This window comes from Thunnus albacares, chromosome 1 (assembly GCF_914725855.1).
Source record: "Thunnus albacares chromosome 1, fThuAlb1.1, whole genome shotgun sequence".
Lineage (NCBI taxonomy): Eukaryota > Metazoa > Chordata > Actinopteri > Scombriformes > Scombridae > Thunnus > Thunnus albacares.
This window is the reverse complement of record NC_058106.1, coordinates 19,158,141-19,183,713: the sequence shown is the minus strand read 5'-3', so window position 1 is coordinate 19,183,713 and position 25,573 is coordinate 19,158,141. Positions and strand designations below refer to the sequence as shown.

General features: G+C 40.5%; 3 protein-coding genes across 6 annotated transcripts; 1 reads left to right on the top strand and 2 right to left on the bottom strand.

Annotated features, from left to right (window-relative positions):
• Nucleotides 1-228: 228 nt before the first annotated feature.
• si:ch73-103b9.2 (uncharacterized protein LOC100150067 homolog) lies at nt 229-13,664 on the top strand. Of its 4 annotated transcripts, none has more exons than XM_044347649.1 (3): nt 229-360; nt 12,174-12,403; nt 12,726-13,664. In XM_044347649.1, exons 2-3 carry the CDS (start codon nt 12,215-12,217, stop codon nt 13,593-13,595), a joined length of 1,059 nt encoding a protein of 352 aa, XP_044203584.1. In that variant the 5' UTR covers nt 229-360; nt 12,174-12,214; the 3' UTR covers nt 13,596-13,664. The 4 variants fall into 4 exon arrangements, with proteins under 4 accessions (XP_044203584.1, XP_044203585.1, XP_044203583.1 ...); XM_044347650.1 differs by lacking the exon at nt 229-360 and adding an exon at nt 11,906-12,067; XM_044347648.1 differs by lacking the exon at nt 229-360 and adding an exon at nt 11,906-12,076.
• On the bottom strand, nt 6,474-11,661 carry LOC122979951 (protein phosphatase 1 regulatory subunit 3E). The gene has a single exon (XM_044347651.1). The coding sequence runs from the start codon at nt 11,102-11,104 to the stop codon at nt 10,181-10,183; it is 924 nt and encodes a 307-aa protein (XP_044203586.1). The 5' UTR covers nt 11,105-11,661; the 3' UTR covers nt 6,474-10,180.
• Nucleotides 13,665-14,760: 1,096 nt separating the features above from the next.
• On the bottom strand, nt 14,761-24,530 carry atmin (ATM interactor). Its single transcript, XM_044347645.1, has 4 exons — nt 24,153-24,530; nt 21,072-21,197; nt 18,776-18,975; nt 14,761-18,672 (listed from the first exon to the last, which is right to left on the bottom strand). The coding sequence occupies exons 1-4, from the start codon at nt 24,435-24,437 to the stop codon at nt 16,887-16,889; spliced, it is 2,397 nt and encodes a 798-aa protein (XP_044203580.1). The 5' UTR covers nt 24,438-24,530; the 3' UTR covers nt 14,761-16,886.
• Nucleotides 24,531-25,573: the final 1,043 nt, after the last annotated feature.

Here is a 25,573-nt window from a genome sequence, read left to right as displayed (position 1 = left end):
AGGTAGATTTAGATGCACATTGAGGAGCTGCTTGAACATAGAGAATAAAGAAAAATAGCTAATGAAATAGCTACTTAAATTCAAGTCAATTTACTTTAACTTAATTTTCTTTAAATTTAAAAAAATCTTGTATGTATGTAATTATGTCATGACATCATCGATATGCAAATTAGTATGTGACGTCATCTAGCGACATCTAGTGACTTTTCCAACTGGCTTTAGCTATTTCCCACTGAAAATAGATGGCAACACTGCATGTAAGGAGAGAGTGAGCACATGGTCCTGCTGGAGGCTGTGAATGCAGAAGCTCAGGCCCCAATCCAATGCCATCCTGTTGTTTCCTTGGCAGAAGCAATGTTTGTAAGTTGAATTATTATTGTTCAAGAGCTGATCTAAGGATATTAAGAAGAATTTATTAGAAATGTAATGTTGCTGATGTTTTATGGCTATTCGTTCATGTAGTTTGGTGCAGTGACTTTCAGTCTGTTAAATTAAATTAGTCAATATTAACTCTCAGTTTATGCAACTAGTTAGAAAGGAGTTTAAATCATTGGCAAGTTGGTGGCAATGACAATTAACTGTCGACTGTGCTAGAGGATGGCACCCATTGTGTAGCTGTGGCTAACTTTAAACATCAGGGTGAATCTCACAGTGCTGAAGCAGCTCAGGGATAGGATGTTGAGGTAGGTGAGTGAATGAAAACTCAATTCACACTTCTTCAATACAATCCCCTCTCGTCTGTAAGTACTGGCTCCAGAGATGAAGCTCAGCTAAAAGTACACCTAAATCACCTCCAAATAGAGACGCAAGAGAAAGCACAAAACCATCGAGCACAGTTGTAGTTCCAGCTAGAAGTCAAAAAGCTGGAAATTGAAGCTGACAAGGTACTAAGACTGCGTCAGCTCGAGCCTGAGTCACAGGAGGAGACTCATGCACCAACTACATCAGCTGATGCCATAGGTACACCTTCCTCCTCTTCCACCACCTTACCCTGTAGTTCATTTGACATCAGTAAGCATATTGCAATCTGAAGTATTACTGTGTTAAAGCTGCAATCCAAATTGGTATTACAAATTGGTTCCTGAAGAATATAGACAATAATTCAGGAACCACAAAAAAAGCCCCAAATCAGACTTATGTTGAGTTCAGCAGGGAAAAGGGAGCCTTCTTTGATAAATGGAGCACATCCTGCAAAGCAAATGATTTTAATTCTCATAGAGAATTACTTCTGTTGGAATTTATGAAACGCCTGCCTGATCACACTGTGGTATACTTAAATGAACAGAAAGTAAAATCTCTCTCCTCTGCTACTGTTAGCTGATGAGTATGTGTTTACTTATAAGGCTACATTTCCTTCAGTCCCTGTGGAAAGCTCTGCCTTAGTTACACAAAGTAATCCGAATCCAAAGTAAACCTAACAAACAACAATGGGATACAGTGAATTTAGTTGGCCAGTTGTTGCCTTTTCAATGATGTTTCGACACAAACCAAAGTCCTCAAATATGACATTGATTTTAAGGATGGTAAACCCATAAATAGATTGAAGAGGTGTGTGCACATGCTTGTTGGCAAAAATCCAGGCAGAGTAACGATGGCAGGCAGGTTGTGAGAAAACATCCATTAAAAATTTCTTTTGTGTTTCTTCCTCACTTATGAAAGCATCTTTGCCATATAACTGACATGGAGCTTTACAGTGTAAGTGTGTTGCTTGAAGAGTACCAAAGGGCTAGAGTGCACGTTCAAAATCATGTGGTTACTATTACTAAGGAGAAGAAGAGCATTCAGTATATACTGTCTGACAATAGTAATGCCTTCAAAAGCCACTGCTGACCCTGCTGTTGTTCAGCAAGTGAGCGCTGACATGCAAGAAGGACGTTATTATATCCCTCACGACTCTGAAGTCATTCCTGCAAGAACTGCAACTGGACCTCAACTATTTTTAAGCCAACAATCACTGTCTTCCAAAGTGGGAGATTGGACATATCAGAAGAAAATGACAACCAGGCTGGATATGCTATACCCTCCATCGATGGCTGTACCTCTAAGCGAAGCAGTGTTATACAAAAACACATTGGTGACTTTGGACGGACAAGTTGTAACAAACTGCTGCAATAAGTTGACACCAGAGGAGGCAACTTACCAGTGAGGGATGTTGAGCTGTGTACCAATGGAGAGTCTAGTCAAACCATCACATCGTGGAGAAAAGCAGCACTGGAGCAACTGTGGAACTGTCTTGTTTACGCTTCAGTGAGAATTAATAGTATGGAGTGAAATTTCATTCCACTCAATTTACCACTGTTGAGCTGGTTACATTGCTGTAAACCATTCAAGTATCAATTGCAGGCATGTACATCAAACAAGGAAAAGTGCAGTGGATGACCAAGGAAGGTGCTGACCTTAACAGCAACCCTCACATTACTTTACAGCTATGCTATTTATGTTGAGCAGTATTTACAGCATTAAAGCATTAAGTTTTTTAATACAAGGTTTGAACAAATAAATATTATACATGCTACAGATGTCCTCAACCATTTTTTCCTTAATCCTAATACAAGCTTCTTAATAATGGGTATCTGGTGATATTGACTCAGATATGATATTCATATTTACTTAAGAGAGTTAGCCAAAGCAACTCAAGCTATAATCTGATAAAGAAATAACATAGCACTAAATACACATAGAAGATATGCAGTATTGATTTAATATGCGTAAACCATATTGAAAAACCCAGCCATAGACTACCAAATTTGGCATTTCATTAAGCTGATAACTTTAATTGCTCAGTAAAAACAGACTTGGACCCAAAAGCACAACTCCCAGGCGAGGCAAGTAAGATAAAAAGGTTCAGCTTTAAATCATGGTCCAACATCAGGCAGACAACAGTAAGATGAATCAAAAAAGGTGTAATGACTGGTTCTTGAGGAGGACTCAAAAGCAGGACATGAGGCAAGCATCTAAGTAAAAAGTCTATTTTACTGAGAATCGTAGCGAGCAGGATACGACTAACAATTTCACAAGGGAGCAGGCAAAATTCAGGTCAGGTGTCAGGCAGAATCAAATACTGGAAACATAACAAAAGACTGGCTGAAATGCTAGGTGAATACACAAAGAAGATCTGGCAGAGAGCAAGGACTGGGTGACTGGTATAAGTACTGGGGAGCTAATGAGTAACAAGGGACAGGTGTGCAGTGAGTCAGGTGGTTGAGGAATTGTGGGATGGATTGGAGACAGGTGGTGGATGGACGAGGAATGGAAGAGTTTTAAATGAGAAGAGAGTTAGTTCTGGGGAACATGTAAATGGACAGAATGACGCAAACACATGATAACATATCACCCTGTGACAAAGGGAGGCAGGCAAGGTGGCAAAAATCCAAAAAGGCAGGCAACAGGTCATAACAGACAGAACAAACTGGCAAGAAAAAAATGGTTGTGACACAAACAATGATGTGGCAGAGAATGAATGGAAATGGGCCAGTATAAATGTTGAGGCTTATATGTAAGTGGAAACAGGTGCACAGGAAGGCTGATGAAAGTCAGGTCACAGGAAACATGAAGAAGAAGGGTCACTGCAGGGCAGGTAGGTGTGGCAGGATCTGAAGCAATAGCAGACTTAGTTCATGGCAAGAGATAAGGCAGACTATGACTCAGCTGACATTGAAACAATAACTTGAAATCTTTGATATGAAATTGACATGACAGGGTCAACTACAGAGAAGATGTATACCCCTGATTTGCAAGCACTACAAAAACATTCAGTTCACTGACTGTATCATATGTGAAACTGTACTTCACATAATATAGGCTCATATGGTTTTAGAATGTTTCACTTGTAAAATGTGTGAGTAAAAAATCATGAACAGTATTTCACAAAATTCAAAAACTCAAAAAAAAACTACTTTGCAGTGACAAAATTGTGTATTTGATTAAGTAAATCTAATTAAACATTTTGAAATAGACCATACACACTAAAGGGAAGTAGCAGTATATATGTATATAGAATAAATAAATGTTATTAAAATGAAAATTGATAACAAATAGGCAAAAACGACAGAGAGGAAAAGTTGGTAGGAGGAGGAGAGAGGATAAGAAACATGGGCAAGCCGGCTGTTTGACAAAGATTCAGTCTGACTCCTGCCACACCTGATTTTTACCTCCTGTGAGCAAGTGAATGTAAGCATAGAGGTGTAAGAATTTACTATGGGGCAAGCGAGAAAGCTCAGTTTTATAAGTGATGTGCAAATTACAGTGAGAGTGCCATTTCATAAAAAGATTGCCTGCACACGATGCAAAAGAATATATTTATTTCATGTACTAAATGTACAAGAAACATCAGTTGCAAAGGAAGTAAAAGAACCATCTTCGTTGCCAGTGATAAGAGGCACTTTAAAACAAATGAATGAATTTAGCAAATTAATTATTCAGGTCGAGTGCTGACTGAGATGAGGTTATGGATGTACCCTACACTGTAGCCCTGACTGCTGCTGAGCCAGGATTAATCTCATGGCACAGCAACTCACTGAATGCCTCATATGAATTATTTAAACTGAAATCATGAAACCTATGTGTGTGCGTCAACTTGGCCACATTATTAGAGCCAAAGGACACACTCTGGATGAGGTGGGAGAAGCTGTGCAGGTGGGATGAAAACAGCTCTGTGGTTGCAGTCTCATTAATGCCAGACACCTCAGGGAGAGAACAATCACAACGTCATCATCACATGAACACAGCGGTTATATAAGCAGCTGTTGTTCTACTGACAATACTGATTTTTTTTTTAACCACCATTTGGTAATTACACAGACGCAGACACAACCATAGCAAGTGAACTGTGTGATATGATTGGTTGATGTTGATATATCTAATGTATTTTACCACCACCTTCACAAAAATTCTAATTAAATCCAGACAAGTGCAGCTCACTGCAGTCAAATCAAACTGTGCATGTCTTAATTTCCTGCTTAACTACTTACTGGCACTGGATATTGTAATCTCTCTTTATCTGTATTCTGGAGAATTATGTGATTTTCCACTCGAGTCCCACTGCTGAGTAGCTCTGATCATGGAATTAAATTGGAATCTCACAGCAGGTTTTTATTGACTAGCCATGTGGATTGACACTGACTGGTATTAGGCTGGCATACAGAGCAGGTACAAGCTTTCAGGCTGCCTTCAACACAACAATATGTAAGCAAAGTTCAATTCAACCTCCTCTGACTGTGGGCCAACAGCTCTGTCATCACTGCCTTAAGTTTACATGAAGATTAGGATCATGTTCCAAATCTGACACCAAACCCCCTCAATACACCACCCACACAACATACACATGTATAACATAAACCTGCCACACACACTCACACAAAGCTTTAAACACAGCAGCACATTTACTTAATTGTGTTGACTTTTCAAATAAAAAAAGACTTATTCGTCTGATACTGGAGGTTCTTCAGTCCCATCCCTCAAGAATATATTACATGGCCATTATCAGCCACTTAATTCTATTAATGACAGAGTTGGAGGCTTTGTTGACAGACTCTAGAGGCTGCGGCTTTATTTAATCGGACGCCAGTTTTCTTCCAGCTTATTATTTCCACACTGAGCTTTGCCCATGCTATTTAGAGGAAAAGCTGGTATAAAATAAGATATTTGTTAACCAAGATACAACATAGACAGTCCCTAAAGTGTCTGATTGAAATAGGACATTGCCTCCTATAAACTATGAATCTTAGATATGGACATATACTGCATGCATGCCTTACAAACATATGTAATAGTCAAATGATCTAAGCTGATTAGAGGAAAGCTAAATAAGCAGCTGCATTTAAACTCTTGCTACAGTTAAATATTGTATAATACTGTAGCTCTGTATGAAAACTCTTTAAGCCTTCAGGTAATAACTGGGTTTTAAAGGAGTTGCAGCCAAAATTGAAAAATATCAAACACAATATGTTATGATTAGCATTTTAAATGCTCTTTTGTTGTTGTTGATGTTGTTGTTGTTGTTGTCGTCGTCTGGTTAAATGGAACTGTGTGCCTTTGCTTGTCTCTCATGCACCTCTTCCTGCCTCAGACCTCAACCCCTCCCTTTCATAAAAAGAGGGGGCGTGGCTTCAGACTGCAATCAATTCAAGGACATGTCTGCAGTCATGTCTATAATGGCGATGGCTACAGCTCACTGCAGTGTGCGGCTTTGTGAATGAACCAGCAGGAGCCTTTTGAAAATGAGCTAATAGACAAACACCTCGGAAACACACACATGCAGCTCTGCAGTCACATGCTGCACATATACTGGATAACAGTAACATCTTACACTGTAATACCAGAGACTGTTTTACTACTGTCTGAGGAATAACACCTATGATTACACCACTATGCAACAGATTGTATTCAGTGTTCACATCATGGGCAGGGAGCAACTGAATAAAGGTCATAGTGATAGTGAGAATAATGTACTTGCAGAGTATTTTGCTTTCATCACAAATAATTTTTATTAACCATTGTTTTAACAAAATACAGGTTAAATGGAAAACTAAACATAGAAATCAATGTATGTTTCAGCTGTTCATGCAAACATGGCTAACATAACAGCACACAGTATAGATTAACACAGTCAGATGACTGCAGATGTCACAACACAAAAAGGGATGCATATGATTTACATAAAAAAACTCACTGACTAGAGAGCAAACCGAGAAAAAACATCAGTGACTTACAATGGTTATAAATCAAACAATGATTGAGGCTTTCCTCAGTGAGAGAACAGTAAAATATGATAAAGAAAGTAAAACATATTGGTTAGTAGCTATTCACAGTAGATGCTTTCGTGTATATAGTGACTTTCAAATCTGCCCATTTCCTTGTTCTCACTCAAAGTGCATTAGACCTGCTTCGACTGAGGCCTCTCAGGATCAGCTACAATCATAAGTCGCTCACACCACAAGTTATCACACATCAAAGTGCATTTGATGTTATTTATCTTGCACAGTTATGTCCCGCGTCATTGTCCACCCGTTTTCATCCTTCTGCAAACACATTTTGTTAACAAACAAGCACTTGCCACCTTCCACCTCTGTTTCATGTCTCTAAGTAAACTTAAGCTTTATTAAGGCGGTGTACACTTGCAGTTGTGCACAAGGTTTCCAATGTATTCATTTCATTCAGATACACTGTTCACATTTTGGTACAAGGGAGAAGTCCGCAATATATTATCTTTATATAAAACATTGTGTTGAGACAAAATATCACAATTAGTGGTATTTCCAATTCTATTATCAGCCTTGTTTTAAAATATTTCAAAGAAATATTTGATTTTGTAAGTGTGCTTTTTAGGAAATCATTGAGTTTGGGCTAATATGTTAACATCCAACTTTACAGGATCATCAGATAACAAACTTTAACCAACTCACATCTCTCAGTTCTGCTTTCAAAATGATTCAAAATACACATAACATAGAACAGTACAGGAAGACATTCAATATGAAACATTAACACATTTACATACATATTTATATATCAGTGGGTTCTGATGCAACATGTTATGTGTACATTGAGAAAATCTAAGCAGACCAGAAGCCCTTCATTTCCTTTATGTTAGGGATGCATCAATAACAACAGCAGAGTGGGAGATAGCAGGCTTAAAGCTGAGCACTGGTATCTTATCTTTATCACACTTGCTGAATCTATAAAAAGTTACGTGTAACGGACATCATATTTATATTTGTGTCAAGCAATCTCACAGATTATATTGTTAATTTAACAAAGCAAATACGGTCAGGGCAGCCAAACGTTTAATCTAGAAATCAAAATCTGTACTGGCAGTGCTTAATTGGTATTGATGCATCTCTCTGTACCCACATCAGTATTCTCAGCTTGGATAATTAATGCTCTCTGGTATTGCACTGCATGGATGCTTGAAGTTTACATAGACCAAAGCAGACAATATGCACATACCCACTGATTAAACATCATAACACGCAGCAAACTCTGCCATGGCCAGACTTTTTTTTTTTATATCCACAGAATATTTGAATAAACAGATGAGAAAAATGCAGCTCTGTACATGATGAAGCTAAGCTACTAGTGGTAGCAAATGTCACCTCAGTGCTAGCCGTCTCATATTTCAGCATTGCAATCCCAACACAAACCATGTTAGATTTAGAGACAAACATGACTGACGGCTTCCCAGTGGAACTGCTCTAAAAAACTAAATGGTTACAGGAATAGTCTTTATCCGCATCCAGGCCTGATGGCCTCATTAAATGGAGAGCTTCCCTCTGAGGCCGTGATGATGTAAACAAAGGCCAAAGTGATGTTCAGATTACAGTCAGAGCCCTGGAATTAAATGTCTGTTGTTCCTCTTCTTGCTGCCCGACTTTCCACACACCCACAAACATTGATGATATCATAACACTGGAAAAAGCATGACTAAGAACTGCATTTAAATAAACTCACTTGCCTACGACATGCAAAGCTGTTTGCCATGAAGACTGAGTACATGATTACAAATGATCTGGAGCAGGTTTTGAAAACTGCACGCCACTGAATTGATTACAAACGTACGGATGTAAAGTTAGCTGTTGGCTGGTTGTATAACACCAGTAAAGGCTTATGGTATAGAAATGATGTAATCCAATATCAGTTTGCCATCTACGGCTGGATATACTGTAGCTTAATTGGCCAGTCAGGCGGTTCAAACCATTTTGGTCATGTGGGGTGTGAGCAGCAGCACTATTTTTGCACAGTGTCGACTGAAGATGTTATCATGTACCCTTTACAGTGGCAGAAGCTGGTTAAACACAGTCATAGGTGTAATTGCTACTTTTCTACAGACAAGGTGTGCTCAATGAAAAACTGAGTTACACAGTGCAATCAAGAACATTGGAAATGAAAAAAAAGGTTTTGAATTCGAAAATGTACAATAATACTCTTCCATTTAAATGTATCTGTTAAAAAATGCTGTCAAAATATGATGCCCTGAATAAGAAGAGAAAAGGTCCACAAGTAATCTGAGGTAAATTTAACCTGGCAATCAGCTAGTTAATTTATATTACACGACTGCGATCAAGGACTTCAATCCAGAAAAAAAAAAAAAAAAACTTCTTATCACAGTGAAGTATGAGAGTTATGAAGTCCATGCTTTATAAATATAGCCTCTATGATTCAGTGGAATATGCATAATCCAGTTTTAATTTGGGGGACATTTTCTGAATCATTGTCTTTGGACTTGACATTGCTTAGGCCTCCTTGTGGAAGTCATGTTTGTTTAATTTGGCAAAAATACTTAATCACTTTACAGTAATGCATGCCATGGGTGTTGATTGGGTGTAAGTATATGGCTAAAAGGCAGGTTAATGCTGTCCCTGCATTGGAAGCCCACATGTACATGGACACTAACTAATCCTCAGTGCCCACAAGCCTATTTGAAACAGTAAGTTTAATGAAGATAATCATGTAATGCATTTTGTCTATTCGCGCTGGATGAAGAAAATATACAGCATTCAATGCACAACTTTCCACATGGCTTATAAGGCATTTTTCAATGGCATGACAGTGGAAAATTATAGATCGAATTTTTTTAATTTCTTTTTTTTTTCTGTCTGTCAACTCTGTAAGACATTGTGTGCAAGGTATTGTCTTTATGTTTCCCCCAGCCTGCAGGAGACCACCAGAGGAGTATGCTACTTGGTTCTCTTGGCATGCACATCAGCCAAGAGGAAATGCTGTCTGCCTCTAGAGCCAATATTTTTGCACACATGCAAAACAAACTGATCATTTTAACAACACCATATCCCAAAATAAATTTACACCATCTCCTGAAAGGAACAGTGATGCCTGACGTCGGCATCGCCCGGCACGTTTTCCGTGGCACGTGTTTCTACATTACATAACATGAACATGCCCTCCCAAAGGGCACCATGCTGTACAGAGCCCTGACATCAAGGCAAATTATCTAACAGCATCCCTCGCCCGGCACCTATCAAAAGCTTATAGACTCCAATCTGTTACCACAAGGGGACAAATATTTTAAATAATGTAGGAAATAATTTTCTGTGTCACAGCATGTGTGTAGCTGACAATGGCAGAAATAAAATAACCATTAACAGGCTATAGTCATAATTAAGGTACCCGGGGATCAATTTACGCACAAATTACGCACGTAGTGTGCCACTGCAGACGGCAAAGCTCAGATAAAGTGAATCCATCCATTCTCCCATTCCCGTGGCGGGGACATCTTGAACCTGTGACGCCGCACTTTGTAGTTGATCCCGTTATTATTGTCCCAGAACTCTTCCCCGTCGACACAGTATTTAATCGCAAACTGCAAGGTGCCTCCGTTCTCGAGGTATGTAGGCATGACGATCTTGAAAGAAAACTTGTCGGTGTCACCATCGCTTGAGTTAGGAACATATGATGCCAAACTGTCCATAAATGTTATCCAGTTGTTTAGGGAATACCGTAAAGAGACGCTCTTTTCGAAAGCCAGATTCAAGACGCGCACAAACCCCGAGAGGCTGAAATCGTCTGTTTCAACGCTCTCCAACATGACTTTCACCTCCCTCACTTTCTGCTCAAAGCCAGGTAGTGTGCCTGGGTTGGCGAACTGCAGTTCCATAAACACAGACTGTGTGGGAGCCCGGGGGAATTTCGTGGCCAAATCATTAGCGTGGAGGGGTCCCTTGGGTAGTTTGGCCAATATGCGCTCCGGCACCTCTGGCTCATCTGTATCATCGAAATGTTTCACCGAGATGAGCTCCAGACCCAGTGAGTCGGCAAACCGGACTTTTTTCTGACTCGTTGGACTTCTGTTGCGAGCGATCTCTAACTTTGCTCTCTCTGTAGGTGTGGGGAGCGACTTGCACCTCCGGCGCAGGCTTGGACTCTGTGGAGGTTTCAGGAAGGTCTCTCTACCCCGTGGTCTCTCGTCCACCACCGGGCTCTCGACGGGCTCACAAGTACCGTTCATCAAGTCAAAATCTTCTCCATCTTCAAGCCGTGGGTTTGCCGCTGCCAGGCTACCGAACAGTCCAGCTATGCAGCTGTAGTTCCTCGGCAGGCAATTCTTTGGGGGCAGCATGACCACGGCAGGATGCTCAGACTCCGCTTCCATAAAACGCAGCAGTCCCTGCACTGCAGAACCGGAGTGGTCGTGATGGGGAAGACCGGCGAGTCAATAGATGAAGCCGTCAGGTGTCAGTGTCCCACTCGCGGATAGGTGCTCCGGCTGCGTCATAAGCTGACACTTTGCTGCTCTTGACCAATAAACCAAGCTGTTGGTGTGCGCCAGCAAAGTGCGAATTAGTTCCTGGAGATCGGTCACTTTAAATGTCTGTGTGAGAAAAACACACCGCACAGTTTTCTTATTGTAGAAAAAGAATAAAGAAGCACAATCTCCCCTTTGCAACTACCGTCTCTCTTCCAGTTTTGATTAATATTTGATCTCTTAGAGATGCTGAACCTGTTTGACGTTTCCGGAGGTGTACGTGCTGAACTGAACGTTGCAAAATGGTTTCCTCCTTCACAAGTGATAACTTCCCGTTTTTTCACAGTGTGACATTATGCTAACGACCCTAATAGCCCACAGAAAAGAAGTGGCACGAATATGAGCTGACTATCCTCGTGAAGCATGTGACTGAGTTTTTGCACAACAGGCTTATTTATACAGACAGTTTCAGATATTCTATTCTATTCTATTCTATTCTATTCTATTCTATTCTATTTCTATGTGCATCAACTAATTTCCTTAGAGGACATTGTAAATTATTACGTAACAGAGATGTAACAGTCAGCTGTGGCAGACTGGGCTGCAGCGCCTCCGGCACGCCCCCTTTCCCTACGTCACATCTTCCCCGCGCAGCCTCTAAACGTTGCCATGACGACGGCGTTGCAGCTTGTCTCTAAAGGCATTCACCGTTTCTAGCTACTCTTCTGTTTGGGGAACTGTCGACCAGAAAGAGAAAAAAAACCCACCACGACAGATAGCTGCAGTTTTGTGTGAATTGTGTTTTCTGATATTGGAATTGTGACACAAACTCACACAACATGCAGCAGGGATTCAGCTTGCTTCCTTTTGGTGAATGAAGTGCGTTGAAGTTTGAAAAACTTATTTTCTTGGCGTTTAAAACCAAATTGTCTGTAGCTAGACTTAAAGAACTCCGCATTTCGCCTTTTTCATATAGATCTTACCATGGTAACTAACTACACATGAGCTAACTACACAATGGCGACCTTGGAGGAAATGGATCACACAGCTGTGAATGGATCAGACAAGGAGGACGCAACTGGGGAGCAGCCTTACAAGACAGCAGAGAGGACACATGTGGATGCCCTTCTGGATATTAGTGAGGAGAACTTCTTGACAGAACTGGAGCCACATGAGTATCACTGTTACTCTGGCTGGGAAGAAGCTGTAAGTGAAGTGATATCTGCTTACTGCCTGCCTTTATCTGATTCAGTTAGTATTACCTATGAGGCTTGTGCTAGTTGCACATGTTGAAATGGGTGTTTCCACTGTTGCAAAATTATATAGATATATTCAAATAGAGAGGAACACTTTTAAAATGTGTACATGCTTTAATTTCTGATCTGTTAAATAGCAACATTAGCACTACTTACATTTCCACGCTTTTAATTCTGACTTGGCACAATACATCGACTAATTCACTTTATGTGTTTCAGTTTATATATATTCAAACTTCTCATATTTAACATTAGATTTGGTTTTGCAACAGGTCCGCGGTTGGGCCAGAGTTGCTCCACTGAGCTGCATATTTCTGCCTCAGAAGAGAGACTGGAAACCAAAGTCTAAGGAGCCTGACAACCTGACCCCCTTGTCTGTTGACCCAACAATCCGTAATGTAGACAGCTCAGCTGGCAATGCTGAGCCACGCAGTGAGTTGCAGGTTGGCCCTCCTAACAGCTTGAAGAAATCCATCCCATTAAACCAGCAAACAGGAACCTGTAGTCACACTACTGCTGCAGCTCCGCAGCCAAATGCTCCAGAACGGCCTGCCCTCGGTGCCATGCAAAAAAACATGTCGCATCTCTTAGTCGATGAGAAGATAGAGGAGGAAGGGGCCCTCAGGGAGACTCCATTGCAGCCTCACCATCTGCCCTCAAAATACCCTTCGAACAGGCCTACTAAGCCTCAGAAACACAGCCATAGGTCCAATAATACAATGGTTCCCATTAAAAACTTCACATTTTTACCTCCGATCAACTCACCACACGTGAATCCACAGAGGATCAGTGGCCAGCTCTGCAGTGGCAAGAAGGCCCCAGAGGGAGAAACCTTAGAGGAAAACTGTTACATGTTTGATAAGAGGAGCAGCACAAGAGGATCAAGAATGGACTCCAACACAGAGCTTCCCACTTACGCTGCAGCCCCGATCTCCAAGCACCGGACATGTCAGTATAACCCTTACTTGTTGTCTACTGGAAGTGTTTCTATCCCTAAGAGGTTTCAAGTGCCTATGTCTTCAAAACCTGACATAGTGCATCACACCAGCTACTCAGTGGGCAAGAGCCTCACACAGGCGTTGCACTCCAGCACTGCAGCAGGTGCACAAGCCCATATGACCCCAAGCTGCCTGTTCTCTTAAGGAAGTGACTCTTGCTGCTGTGCATGCTGTTAATGTGTGTGAGGGCTGTGAAATAAATGTTTAACATGACTGATGATGATGTTCAATGATGCAATTAGTTTAAACTTTGTTTTAACTAGGTAAAAAAAACAACCAATTTATCTTATTTTGTATCATGTATGCCTCAGCCTCACTGCGTAGTTGAAAGCATACATGTAAAGTATGACACTATGCTAACCATAACAATAACAGTCAAGGGAAAACAACAAATGAAATGTTAAGCTCTAGACATCATTTGGGCCTGTTTTGTTCTCACTAGTTCCCACAAGTGCTTTCTCAGCTGTTGTAGTTACCTAGCAACGGAGCAGCTACCTCATAAGAAGCATGGCGGTGTGCCTGCCTCGTACTTTCTTTTTTCCTCTTCATTTCAACTTCAAACCACAAGCTACAGCTCTGTCAGAACTTCAGTGTCAAACTGTAGCTTGTGACTGTACGTGATGATATAAACCGCTGCCAAACTACCGCATCTACTCTATCAAACACAAGAGTATAAAAATTCAGTTTTATCAGTAAGTGCTTCCTGGTGAGTGTGGATATGGTCTGTATTATGCAATGCACAAAAGGGTTATGTGGCAAATCTCTAAACGTATTGTTTGTCATGTTGGTCTCCAAAGGTCAGCCAATTACTGAAATACTACTTAAATACTACTTAGCTTTATTGTACCTACCTCTGAGTTGTTTAGATGCTGTAAATTTAAAAATAGCTGCTTAGCGGCAATTTTGTTTTATCTTACCTGAATGTGCATATAAAATAAAATGGGTGATGATTTGTCAAGTGTTGCTATATCTGGCACAAACCCAGATTCAATGTCTATTCTCAGTAGAATGTAACTGCTTTGAAGTGAAAAGATGAAAGACACAATATTATACAGTTTTATGTTCTAAATTAAATGTCTGAAAAGCACAAAAAATGCTGCACAACTATATCTATCAGGTTGTTCCTTTAGTTCTCAATTTCTAAGTTCAGCACAAGGAGAATAAAATGCATGGACTTCTCGGTTATGCCTTCTTCAGTGTGCAAAATACATTTTATTCCCTGAATTAAAAAGGAGCAATCTGATATATTTATGTGTGCAAAGCCTTGTGTTGTGCTTTTTTCTGTGACAAATTGACAAAACGCACTTTGTACACGTTCCAACGGTTTATTAAGAACATCTGTTGTGTAGTTTCAACAATTAATCAAGGCAACCATTGACTACACATATAGGCAACAGAAACTCAGATTCTGCTAAATGCAAATGTTTTTTTGCTGGGAAAATACCTGCATGCACTCCCTACAGAGAGAAAATAAAGCACTGTAACGGAAGGCTTCTACATCTGTAGAGCTGTATCTGGATTCAAGAACCACAAACTAGGAGTACTAATCTCAATACGATAAATGTTGAAATTTAATATGAGTGTCAAAAACCATATTAACACAGGAAAATGATTCTTAAAATGTTTGGATGTGGTGCAAAAAAGAAAAAAATAGAGCATGTTATACTTGCACATGTGTCATGTTCTGTATATTCTTGCGTTTCTACAAACATCTATAAACTGCAGCAGCATTAGCCATCTATCCATTAAAATAGTGCGATGGCGTCAAGCTGATTCTCTTCAATAAAATGCTGCATAGCATTCTTTTCATTTGACAGAACGTAAATCTCTTCATAGAAACTATGGAGGATATTAGGGACATTCCAATATTTCATGCAACCATGATGAAAATACCAATAAAGAAACATGCAAAGACCAAAGGATTCTGACAATTTTCCCAATGTTTGTTCATTTTCCGAAATGTATTCTAGTATAACTCTTATAATTATTTTTAGAGCAGCAAATTGTCTGTAACAGAACAAAAGTTAATACTTGGGTTAAGGCACCAACGTAACAAAATTAACAAATAATCAAGGCTTATAGCTCTATGTTCCCTAGTAGAACACAGTCTGCATGGGGTGCCTGTGCTTAATGAGGTAACTCAGTGCAACAGTATAAAGAAAATACACAAAACATTAAAAAGTTTAGTCACTTGGAGAGGAAATAAATTAAAAAAATAAAATACTGTTTCTGAATTGTTAAGTGTGGAAACTTTGATGATTGTGACAGAGGATATTCAACAGACCTCCTTTCAGTCAAAAATCAGGTAATAAATAAATACAAACAACTCTGTGCCAAGACAGTAGCTAATCCTAGCGCTAATCCACTGTGTTTCTGTACAGTAACATTACTTGATCACTTTAGCACAGAGTACTGCTACTGTATACACTTACACCCAGCTAATGAATAAGTCAAAGACAATGACAGCCTAGCCTGTTTACTGACTCAAACTAACTGCTTAGCTATACAGGCCCAGGAAAGTGAATACACAACATCATACTTCACAATCACATTTCAATGAAAGGTGTGCGACGACAGACGAGACATAAACGTTTCATTTTTACTTGTGCGACATGGATACTTCTTAACAGCTATGAGAAAATCCTTGTACACTGTTGAAGGCTTTATGGGGTTTTTTCTTCTAGAAAACATGACAACATCTGATAAGATTCTCACTGGTCAGGTTTTGCGTAGGCTGTGTTGCTCAGAGTTTATAATCTTGTTGCTGATTAAGCAACATCAATCGAAAGCCATCAGATGCACAAGCTGAGAATTTATATTTTCTGTTTTTGTGCTGCTGACCAAGTGAAGGCTTTCATGCACATTTCAAACACATGTAAACTGAATGCACAACATTGTTTACTGCACAGCTGAGATGAAACTGTTTTCATGCAGTAAATGCATATCTGAAAGCTGTCATTACAGGGTAACAATTTTATAAGCCTTTTCTTAACAGCTATGCACAGCTATAGATTTCATCGGTTTTAACTTCTGATCTAACATTGATGAAATGTTAAATTATTTTTAACCTGCTAGTATGTATAAGTGTCAGTCTCAGTGGTATTACACTGAAATATATAGAAGTAAACTGGTATTTAAGACAAGACATACGTTATGTTATTTTATGTGCAAATAAATATGTAAACTGTCAGAGGAGCTGATACATCATGCCCATTGAGCTAATAAAGTGCACAGAGCTGTCAGGATATATACCTGGAAACGCTCTGGACATGATGCCCCCAGTGGAATGTTCAAAGACATTGTTCTTCTGACAAACTTCTGACTGCTAAGACTGTAGTCTGCTGGAGGACAGCGTAGACTTGATTCCTCTTGGAGGAAGAGGCAGACATGGGAAACCTGTACTGCAGGAGCTTAGGGAGCGTCAATTAGAGCGCTTCAGCTGTTGGGTTTCTCAGGGTGCTGAAACAGAACACGAAGCTCCTCACATGTCTGAGTTTCCACAGAGCTGAAATGAGACTCCATATTCCACGCCAGGTCTGCTGACAAGAAGTCATCCATGACTGTTTGTGTTTCGTTGCTTGTCAGGAAGAGGTGTCCGAGGCCTTCCACCTGGCTGGTCACAGTCTGTGTCTCTGTGCTGTTCAACAGTCTCGCGTGCTCACCCTGACTGACAGGTGTCTGAGCAGAGAGGCTTGGGGCAAATGAAGGGAGATCTGTCTGTGTTTCTGTATCTGAGGACTCAGTGCTCATAGAAAAACTTGAATGACGCAGGATGCTGCTCAGGGGCATGTGGCTTCCGGCGTTTAGCAGGAAATTGAAGTCAGTCTGAGTCTGAGTATCAAATAGTTCCAGGTCGCTGGCTTGGGTTCGACTTGGTCCTTCGATTTGGTCCAGTTCATCCATCAGGAGGAAATCTGTCTGGGTCTGGATGTCCAGAGACTCCAATGGCGTGTCACCACCCAGCCCTCCCAGCTCACTCTCCTCTGTCTGTGTCTGGATGTGCACGGTATTGAGGAATTCTTCAAAGTCAAAGTCAATGCCGCTGGGTTGCTCCTGAACAGAGCCCAGACCTGACCCACAGCCTGCAGAGGCCTCCGTAAGCACCTGGTGGCTTGACATGCTGTCAGACAGAATGGTTTCTAGGTCATTTAGCAAAGACATGGTTTGGGTCTGGTTGTCCGCCATGTTGTTTGAGTTGAGCTCATCTGTCTGCACCCCAAAACACATGCCCCCTGTTGACTTGGAGTCCTCATATATGCTGCTTCCTGTGGCAGTGAGAGGGTCATCTATGTCCAGAGTTGTCTGGGTGGAGACACTGAGGGAGTCGCTGCCAAATAGGTCAGAACACATTATAGCCTGGTCCTGAGCCTTCTCCTCTGATTGTGGCATGGTGAAGTAGGTCTGGGTCTGCCTGGTTTTGTATGGGGGCACAGATGAGGAGGAGCAAAGAATCTGGCTCAGGCACTGGCTGTCTGTCTGAGCTCCAATGGTGGATGTGGCTTTGGCTCGGGACGAGAATGTCTGGGTTTCAACACTGACTGGCAGGAGGACTTGGGCACTCACACTGATGTCTGTTTGGGAGCAGGACGATACTGCTGACTCACCCACAGAACACAAGCCTATCCCCTCCCCAACACCCACCCCTGTGGGCATTTTAGACAAGTATGATTTGTCCGTCTGTATGTTGGTGGAGGTGCTCCTTCCTCGCTGTCCTCCCAAGCTGCTGACAGAGTCCTCTGTGTCCGCAGTGTCGAAACTGACCTGCACCCCTGTGCTGATGGGTCCAAGGCTAGAGCGGGAAGTAGGCATGCTGTCCTTGAAACCCAAACTCTTAGCATCAAGTTGGGGTACCACAGCTCCCGTGGCTTGTGGCAGAAGGTGAACGGTGCTGAAGGAGCCTTGGCTGTCTACTGCCAGCACAACAGACCTCAGAGCCCCACTTTCTGTGGATGGTAGGAGGACAGGAAGGTGGGCCAGCTGCATCACAGGAACACTGACCAGAGCCATCTTGGGTTTGGGTAGAAGCAGCTTCTGGAGGCTCTTACGGGGGTTGTAGTTCTGATTGACTGAGTCTGCGATATGAACAGTTGTGTCAGAAGGGAGATAGCCCTCTGTCAGCTCTTTAGTAGCAGGTATGATCTGGCAGGTTGACTCGCTGGTCTTAACCTTTTCAGAGCCACTCAACAGTTTCTCCATCTTCCGCTTTTTTACTGGGGGAATTCTGAAATGAAACAACAAATAGAGAACAGAAGCCAAAATTAAGTTTAAGCATCAACCAAATGCAAAGATTAATAAAAATCTATTTACATAATGCTTGTACATGCCTGTGTTCTGTAGGAATCTCGTGTCCTGTCCTGTAGATATGCGAGAGCAGTGCAGCCCTGCTAGCATAGGGGCAGCCACATGTACATTGGTAGGTCCTCCCACAGTCCTCTATGTGCCTCTTTAGATCCCACTCTGTGCTGTAGCCGTTGTTGCACTTTGAGCATTTGTGTTTCTTTTCTGCATGCATCTTCATGAAGTGCTAAAAAAAAGAGCAAAGAATCTGTTGCTCATGACAGCTTTTAAATGTGTTTGTTTTTTTTAATATTGGGTCATTACCAACTTAACTAACTTTCAACAATAAAAAAAGAAAAACTTCACAGAACACACAAAAAAGCAACGTGACAGGAATCTTTTTTCTCCAGTGATCCACAATCAATTACATTCCAATGTATTATTACGATAAAGCACTTTTAACCACCTCTTGAAGTAACTCGCTAACAACCAAATACAGCCTGTCAGTTAGACAAAGGTATGAAATGAGGACAGTTTTGCTTCTCTGTTTTGTGTCCCTTTTTGATGTTACAAACTGAGGAGAAATGCTGCTAATGGTGGGAGGGAAACAACACACAGAACATTTTGTGAACCTGAAATATTTATTACTTGTGCACAGTGCATGCTTTTATGCTACAGTACTCCTCGGATTTTAAATTTGAAGTGAAGTAGAGTTCCTTTAGCTTTCATATCATTTGAAGAGGATTAGACTCACACAGTAAATGTAAGATTGTTTATAAAACTTTAAAGGATAGGTTCATGAATGTTCATGTCTGTCTTAAAACAATATTGATGTGCCAAAATGAACACTGGTTTCAGTGCAAAAATGTATTTAAAGTTTATACATAGCTAATATAAACCCTCAGCATGAACATGAAATTCTTCAAACATTCAATATGACTTCTTGTATAATTTAACTATTAAAATATAATTGGTTAATACTTGTAGTAAATGCAAAAAGGTTAACAGTTTAGGTGATTTTAAACCTAAAAACTGAATGCAGAGATGAGATGTAATAAAACTGAATTTTAATATTTCATCAATAAAAATGTTGTAAAATTATCGTACAGCTATCAAAATTATATCATTATTCATGCAATTTTATGATAAACATCACTGCATGATTTACATGATGATTAGACATTTAATTCACGTGAAATTCAGATTTGGCTATAGTAAGGGTTTATTTAGCGAAAATTCACTAAGGAATGTCCTTCAAATTTACAACAGGGGTCTGGCAATGAGCAGAACCCAAAAAAGAAGTTTTCTGTCCATGTTTAATGTGGAGTTGTCTAGTTCAAATGACCTCAAGGTCATTTAAATGCTTTTAGCCCAATCATTAATTTTAGTTACTGTATCAGCCATGTGGCTTTCCAAGAGTTTTGATTCTGGTCGGTGTCATGTTGTCAGACCCCCACTTGGCAAGAGGTCAATTTGTGTAGGTCCTGGGGTGAGACACTCACCCCATGTCTCTGGAATTTGAGAAAGGTTTGTCCCTGAAATAGGAAAACAAGTCTGTCTTCCTTTCTCAGGAATAAAAATATTAGTTCAGAAAAAAAATCAAAAACAAGGGAGCAACTACATTATCCTACCACTGCAGCTCAACTGGGAAACACAGTCTGGGGAAATAAAAAGAGGGAATTTTATACTAAAAAGAAAATAATGTTGGAAGATATCCACTTAATTTAAATAACTCAGACTGCTAAGATATCATATTAGTTTAAGAAAAACAAGTACATTTTTTCACAAAATGAGGACTGTGGATTTTGTCCCCCATCACTTACACTGAAAGTACATTTGAAAGGGATGGGGATGTTTTAATGGCCAGTGTTAGTAGGAGGAATTATGACAGCAAGCAATACCTCTTTCGATGTTCATATGGGGACTTGACTTTTGTTTTAAGACAGACTTGAAAAATTGTGAACGTATCCTTTAAAGCAACTGCATCATATAGTATATTGTACTTTTGATCTGTGTGTTGGATTTTTCCATTGCTTTCCATTCAAAGTCTCTGAAGTTAGTTGATTTTTTTCTTGTAACAATAAGTCTCAGCTTACATATTTAATATACAGTTCAAGTAGGCTAATAGATCGGTATTTAGTATTAACATGTGGCAGTAGAATAGTAGTATTTGGTATACTACACAGTATTACATCATTCCTATAAAATGGATTATAAAATGGAAATACAGACAGTATTTGGTGCTGAGTAATGCATTCAGGGCTCTTCCACAAAAGTGAGACCTCATAATTTACCCCATTTATCGCATGGATAAAATTACAGTTCACTGGAGGAAAGGCTTACTTGCTTAACCAGGGAGAACTGGGAGAAGGGTCTGTTAGGCCCCCTGGGACAACCCTCAATGGGACAGCAGTAAAGCTTTTGAGAGCCCTTCATGTCCTTTCTGACCGTGGGATTGACAATACCATCCTGAGGGTGAGAGCAACAGAGAAAGACAGAGAGAGGACAAAGCAGAGAGATATTTGCCTTTTAGATGTTTAACTCATACCCCTTACTCACATTAACTTGCAGTGTTACAGAAAGCCCTGCAGTGATTCCAAGACATTGTACGAGACTGAGCAAAGTGTAAAGTTATCAGTGTTAATCAACCACTTAAGCAGGCTCTGCTTTATTGGTTGAAATAGGAAATAATGAGCTTGGCAGTCGCTCCTCTCACAGTCCCTTGGTAACCTTGCTAAAGTAGCTGTTAGGACATTGTATTATTAAAATCACTTATGAATGATGATGAATCATAATACTTATAACAGAAATAAGCATCTACACTGAATGTACGCTGCATAGTGAAAACAGACAAAGCCATCACACTCCAGCAGCCTTTCGGTGGTCAAGGTCACCTCCATCTGCTATGTAACACTGGAGGGAGCAGAATAGCTGTTTTCTCATACGCAGTTAGCATAAACCAACATATTTTGTGAACAATGTATGTTCTTGCAGTCGGCTTCAGCTACATCATCTGGTTGTAGGCTGAAGTCTGAGTTATGTCGAGAAGACATTATTTGTCATCAAGCACTGGCTGGCTGTAGCCCAAAAGAGGGAGCAAGTCAAGATTCACCGTGATAACCAGGCCAGGTTCAGTGCCCATGGAAGAGGTTCAATACCCTTTTCTAGGAGACTATAAAATACAATGATGAGTCAGAACAAAAGTCAAAGCCCTCCTTTCTGCTAAAGGAGGTGGTATAGACAGAAAGACAGCCAAAAGCCAAGCCAAAACAGTAAAAGTAGTCTTATTAAAGTAGTCTAAACTGGGATGAGTGCACCACCTCAAACGAAATACATCAGAGCCTTAAAGGGGAAACAGTTACCCAGCGAGAAACATGAACAGTGACTGATCAGCAAATACATCACTGCTGTGCAATGATGCAGTGAACCCAAGGTAGTGTTCAAGGGGACGTAATATAAACAGATATGATGTCCCACATGCATCATGCCTCATTCTTGCAGTCGGACTTCATGAATAATGCAGAGAGAGCATACAGAGCGCTTTGTCATCATGTCAACCAGACTCATTCTCAGACTCAATCATTACTGCTGCTGACAGAACTTCCACATAGCTGTGGTTTAAAATAAAAAAGGCACAATCTGAGCCTTTTTGCTGTCATTGATGCGCTGCTGTTTGCTTCTTTGTTTTTCTTTACACTCCTTACAGGCACATTCTGTGATCCAAATGTTGGCACAAGAGGATTGGAAACTGCTATCACTCTCAAAGTGACTGATATGTCTTTTAGTGCACAAAGCAACAATAAACAGCTACTAATTCTGGGCTACTCAAGTTAAAGTTTCCTGAGGCTCCTAAAGGACGGGGTCGTAGTTTTTCCAGGTCTTTCTTAAAGCCACAGTCAGGTGCCCAAATGAACACTGAAATAGGTTTTTGTTGCCATAATCATTCCTCCTGTTCATGCTGACCATTAGAAGATCCCTTCATGATGCACTTACAATGTAAGTGGTGGAGGCCAAAATTCACAGTCCTTGCTCTGTGAAAAAATGTATTTAAAAGTTTATCTGAAGCTAGATATCTTTCGATGTTTCAATCTTTTTATTGCCAAAGTCCCTCTTTTTGTCACTTTACTTCCACCACAGCTCAACAGGGAAACACTGTCTGAGACTCAGAGGAAACACAAAGTGGGACTTAGATACTAAAAAGACTGTAAATCTGGCAGATATCCACTTGATACGACCAACTCGGAGTGCTGAAACCTCATATAAGCTTCAGATAAACTTTTAAATGCATTTTTGCACAAATTGACTGTGTGGACACACTTTGGATTTTGGCCCCATCACTTACACTGAAAGCACATCTGAATTGGATCTTTTAATATCCAGCATGAACGGGAGGAATGATTAGAGCGAGGAAAACCTCTTTCAGTGTTCATTGGGGCACCTGCCTGTTGTTTTATGACAAACTTGAAAAATTGTGAACCTATCCTTTAAGGCTTTTCTTTTTTTTTTTTTTTTTTTTTTTACATCAGTGATGTTTAAGTTATGATTGGCTGAGTTACTGATACAAACTTTCAAGCAACTATACCTGATTGCACCTCAAATGTATATGGTAAAACCCGTGTATGGCCCTTTAAACAACCTTTTGGCAGGGCCACACGGACTGCTTCTAAGACCTCATTCAAATTCTCACATTCACTTATTTTAAACAAAGAGCTTTGGTCTATCACAGGACAAAAGGCAGCCTTTCCAAGCACAGAATTTCATTCATGGAGGAGAGACAGTGAATTACTGCCTCCCACGACGGAAAAAAGTAGAGTCCAGTGAGGACATAACACCAGAGTCAGAGGTAGACCTTTGCCCAAATGCTTTGGACTGCCTCCACTTTGCTGACTGGTAAGTATTGGTAGTGAACTGTATATTAGACTCTGAAAATCAATAGTAGAGACCTTTATACAATACAATGATGGACAGATTTCTCTTCTCACAGGTCGCACTTGCACAGCAAAACTAAGCTCCTTCTCTCTACTATTAACAGTCAGCTAGTCGAAATCTATAACAGAGGGGCTGTAACTGTATCGACAAACGCAGTAGGCATCAATCACCACCGCGTGTGAGCCAAATCATCAATTGCTCATATGAGTAGCTAGTTACAATGTAGCTAGCTCGCTAGTGGCAAACTCCGACATAATGTTACAGATAGAGCTTGAGTCACAGAAAAAAACTAAGTCAACTTTTACTTAATGTTAACTATAACGGCGTGTCGTTTGCTAAGCATCACTACATGTTAGCTACAGAGTGCGAAGTGTGGATGACTTGCGTTTTTTTCACTTTGATGACAATGTTTTCACTGACTTAGCTAAGTTAGCATTACAGTTACGAACAAGCTCTAAACCACATGAGTGTTGTCAGGTTTTCTCAGCGTTTTACCTTCACTCTGTGCGACTTGACAAGATGCATGTTCAATGCAGGTGTGTTGGGGAGAATCTTGCCACATCCCTCCACGGTGCAGAGGATGTTCGTCCTCACTTCTTTGGTCAGCTCCATTATGGTGGGCTTTATTATTTCCCGATGCTGCGACAGAGGCTCTTCGTGACATTTCAGGCTGTCTGTTGAGGCGTTATCTCTGTTATTCGCCTTGGCCGTCGCAGAGGCAGCCATGTTTCTATGTTGACAGTCCGTTCTGTGTTTGGCAGGGAGCCCCAGTAGCAGCATTGAATGAGCTGTGGCATTACGTCCCTCCGTTTTGCCTGACAGGGTGCCTAGCCACTTCTCTCCACTGAGAGGACGTCTGGGACATGCTGAACGTGACGCCACGTCCGGTGTACAAGACTTCCGATTTTCAAAATAAAGTTCATTATCAGATGTATGTGTGGTGGTGGGGTTTAAAAATTACTTCCCCTTACTCACTATGTTTTAAGCTGGAAGAGAGTATTTAGAAGCAAAATATTTCCCTTTATTTCAACCTGAAGTGTTGGTAAAAAAAAAACAAAAAAGTTTAGTCTCACAAAAAGCCTTAAAGGTATTTATTGCTCAGGCCTTTGACTTTGCTATGCCAAAATAAAGAAATGCTATCCAGTTAAGCAATTATATGGCCCAACTATAATGGAGGAATATAGGTGTTCTTAATATAGCCTGACCAAAACATTAGCTTCCAATATTAGCTTTAGCAGGTATATAGGTGTGGTATTATGTCTGCCTCTAAGTAATAAGACACATCACTACAGAAAAGCTGCAATTAATTAAGAAACACTGTTTGTCCACTATAAAATGTCCCACTTAAAACATATCTTAATTACGATGTTTTTAATACCCAAATCTGTTTCAGTTTAAAAAGCTGCCTTTTTGTTTTCACTCTTGTCTAACAGATCTATGGGATAACCTATAAAAGGGGCTACAGTGGGTGGGAGTGGGGGGGATTTTGAACTAAGAGGACTAAATTTGGAAGATGCCCATTTGATTTGGCTAACTCCGACTGCAGCAGCCACATGTTAACATTGGTTGTCATGTGAAATTATTTTTTTCACAGAACAAGGACTGTGAATTTTGTGCCCCATCCAGTTGTGTTAGGAAGGGATCTTGTCGCCGCCAATATAGACATTAGGAACAATTACAGTGACCAATAACTCTTTCAGTTTACATATGAGGTATGTGAGTATAGTTTTAAGAGAGATTTGAAAAAATGTGAACCTATCCTTTAAATGGTTTGTGCACACACAGAGGAGTTTAAATGGACCTTGAAACAAGTAGTGTAAATGCCAACTTGTGAGGAACTAGTTTACTCAGGTTCACTTCCAGCAGACCTTTCACTAGCCAATACTCCACAACACCTTTTTGTAACACCATAGCTG

Bases quoted from the DNA above. Each gene is read 5' to 3' on its own strand.
- si:ch73-103b9.2 (XM_044347649.1), top strand. From the start codon at position 12,215: ATGGCGACCTTGGAGGAAATGGATCACACAGCTGTGAATGGATCAGAC. The intron at 12,404-12,725 runs GTAAGTGAAGTG...GTTTTGCAACAG, and splicing joins ACTCTGGCTGGGAAGAAGCT to GTCCGCGGTTGGGCCAGAGT.
- atmin (XM_044347645.1), bottom strand. From the start codon at position 24,437: ATGCTGCTACTGGGGCTCCCTGCCAAACACAGAACGGACTGTCAACAT. The intron at 18,976-21,071 runs GTAAGCCTTTCC...TCTTTTTTTTAG, and splicing joins AGTTCTCCCTGGTTAAGCAA to CACTTCATGAAGATGCATGC. The intron at 18,673-18,775 runs GCATGTACAAGC...GTTTCATTTCAG, and splicing joins GAGATTCCTACAGAACACAG to AATTCCCCCAGTAAAAAAGC.
- LOC122979951 (XM_044347651.1), bottom strand. From the start codon at position 11,104: ATGGAAGCGGAGTCTGAGCATCCTGCCGTGGTCATGCTGCCCCCAAAG.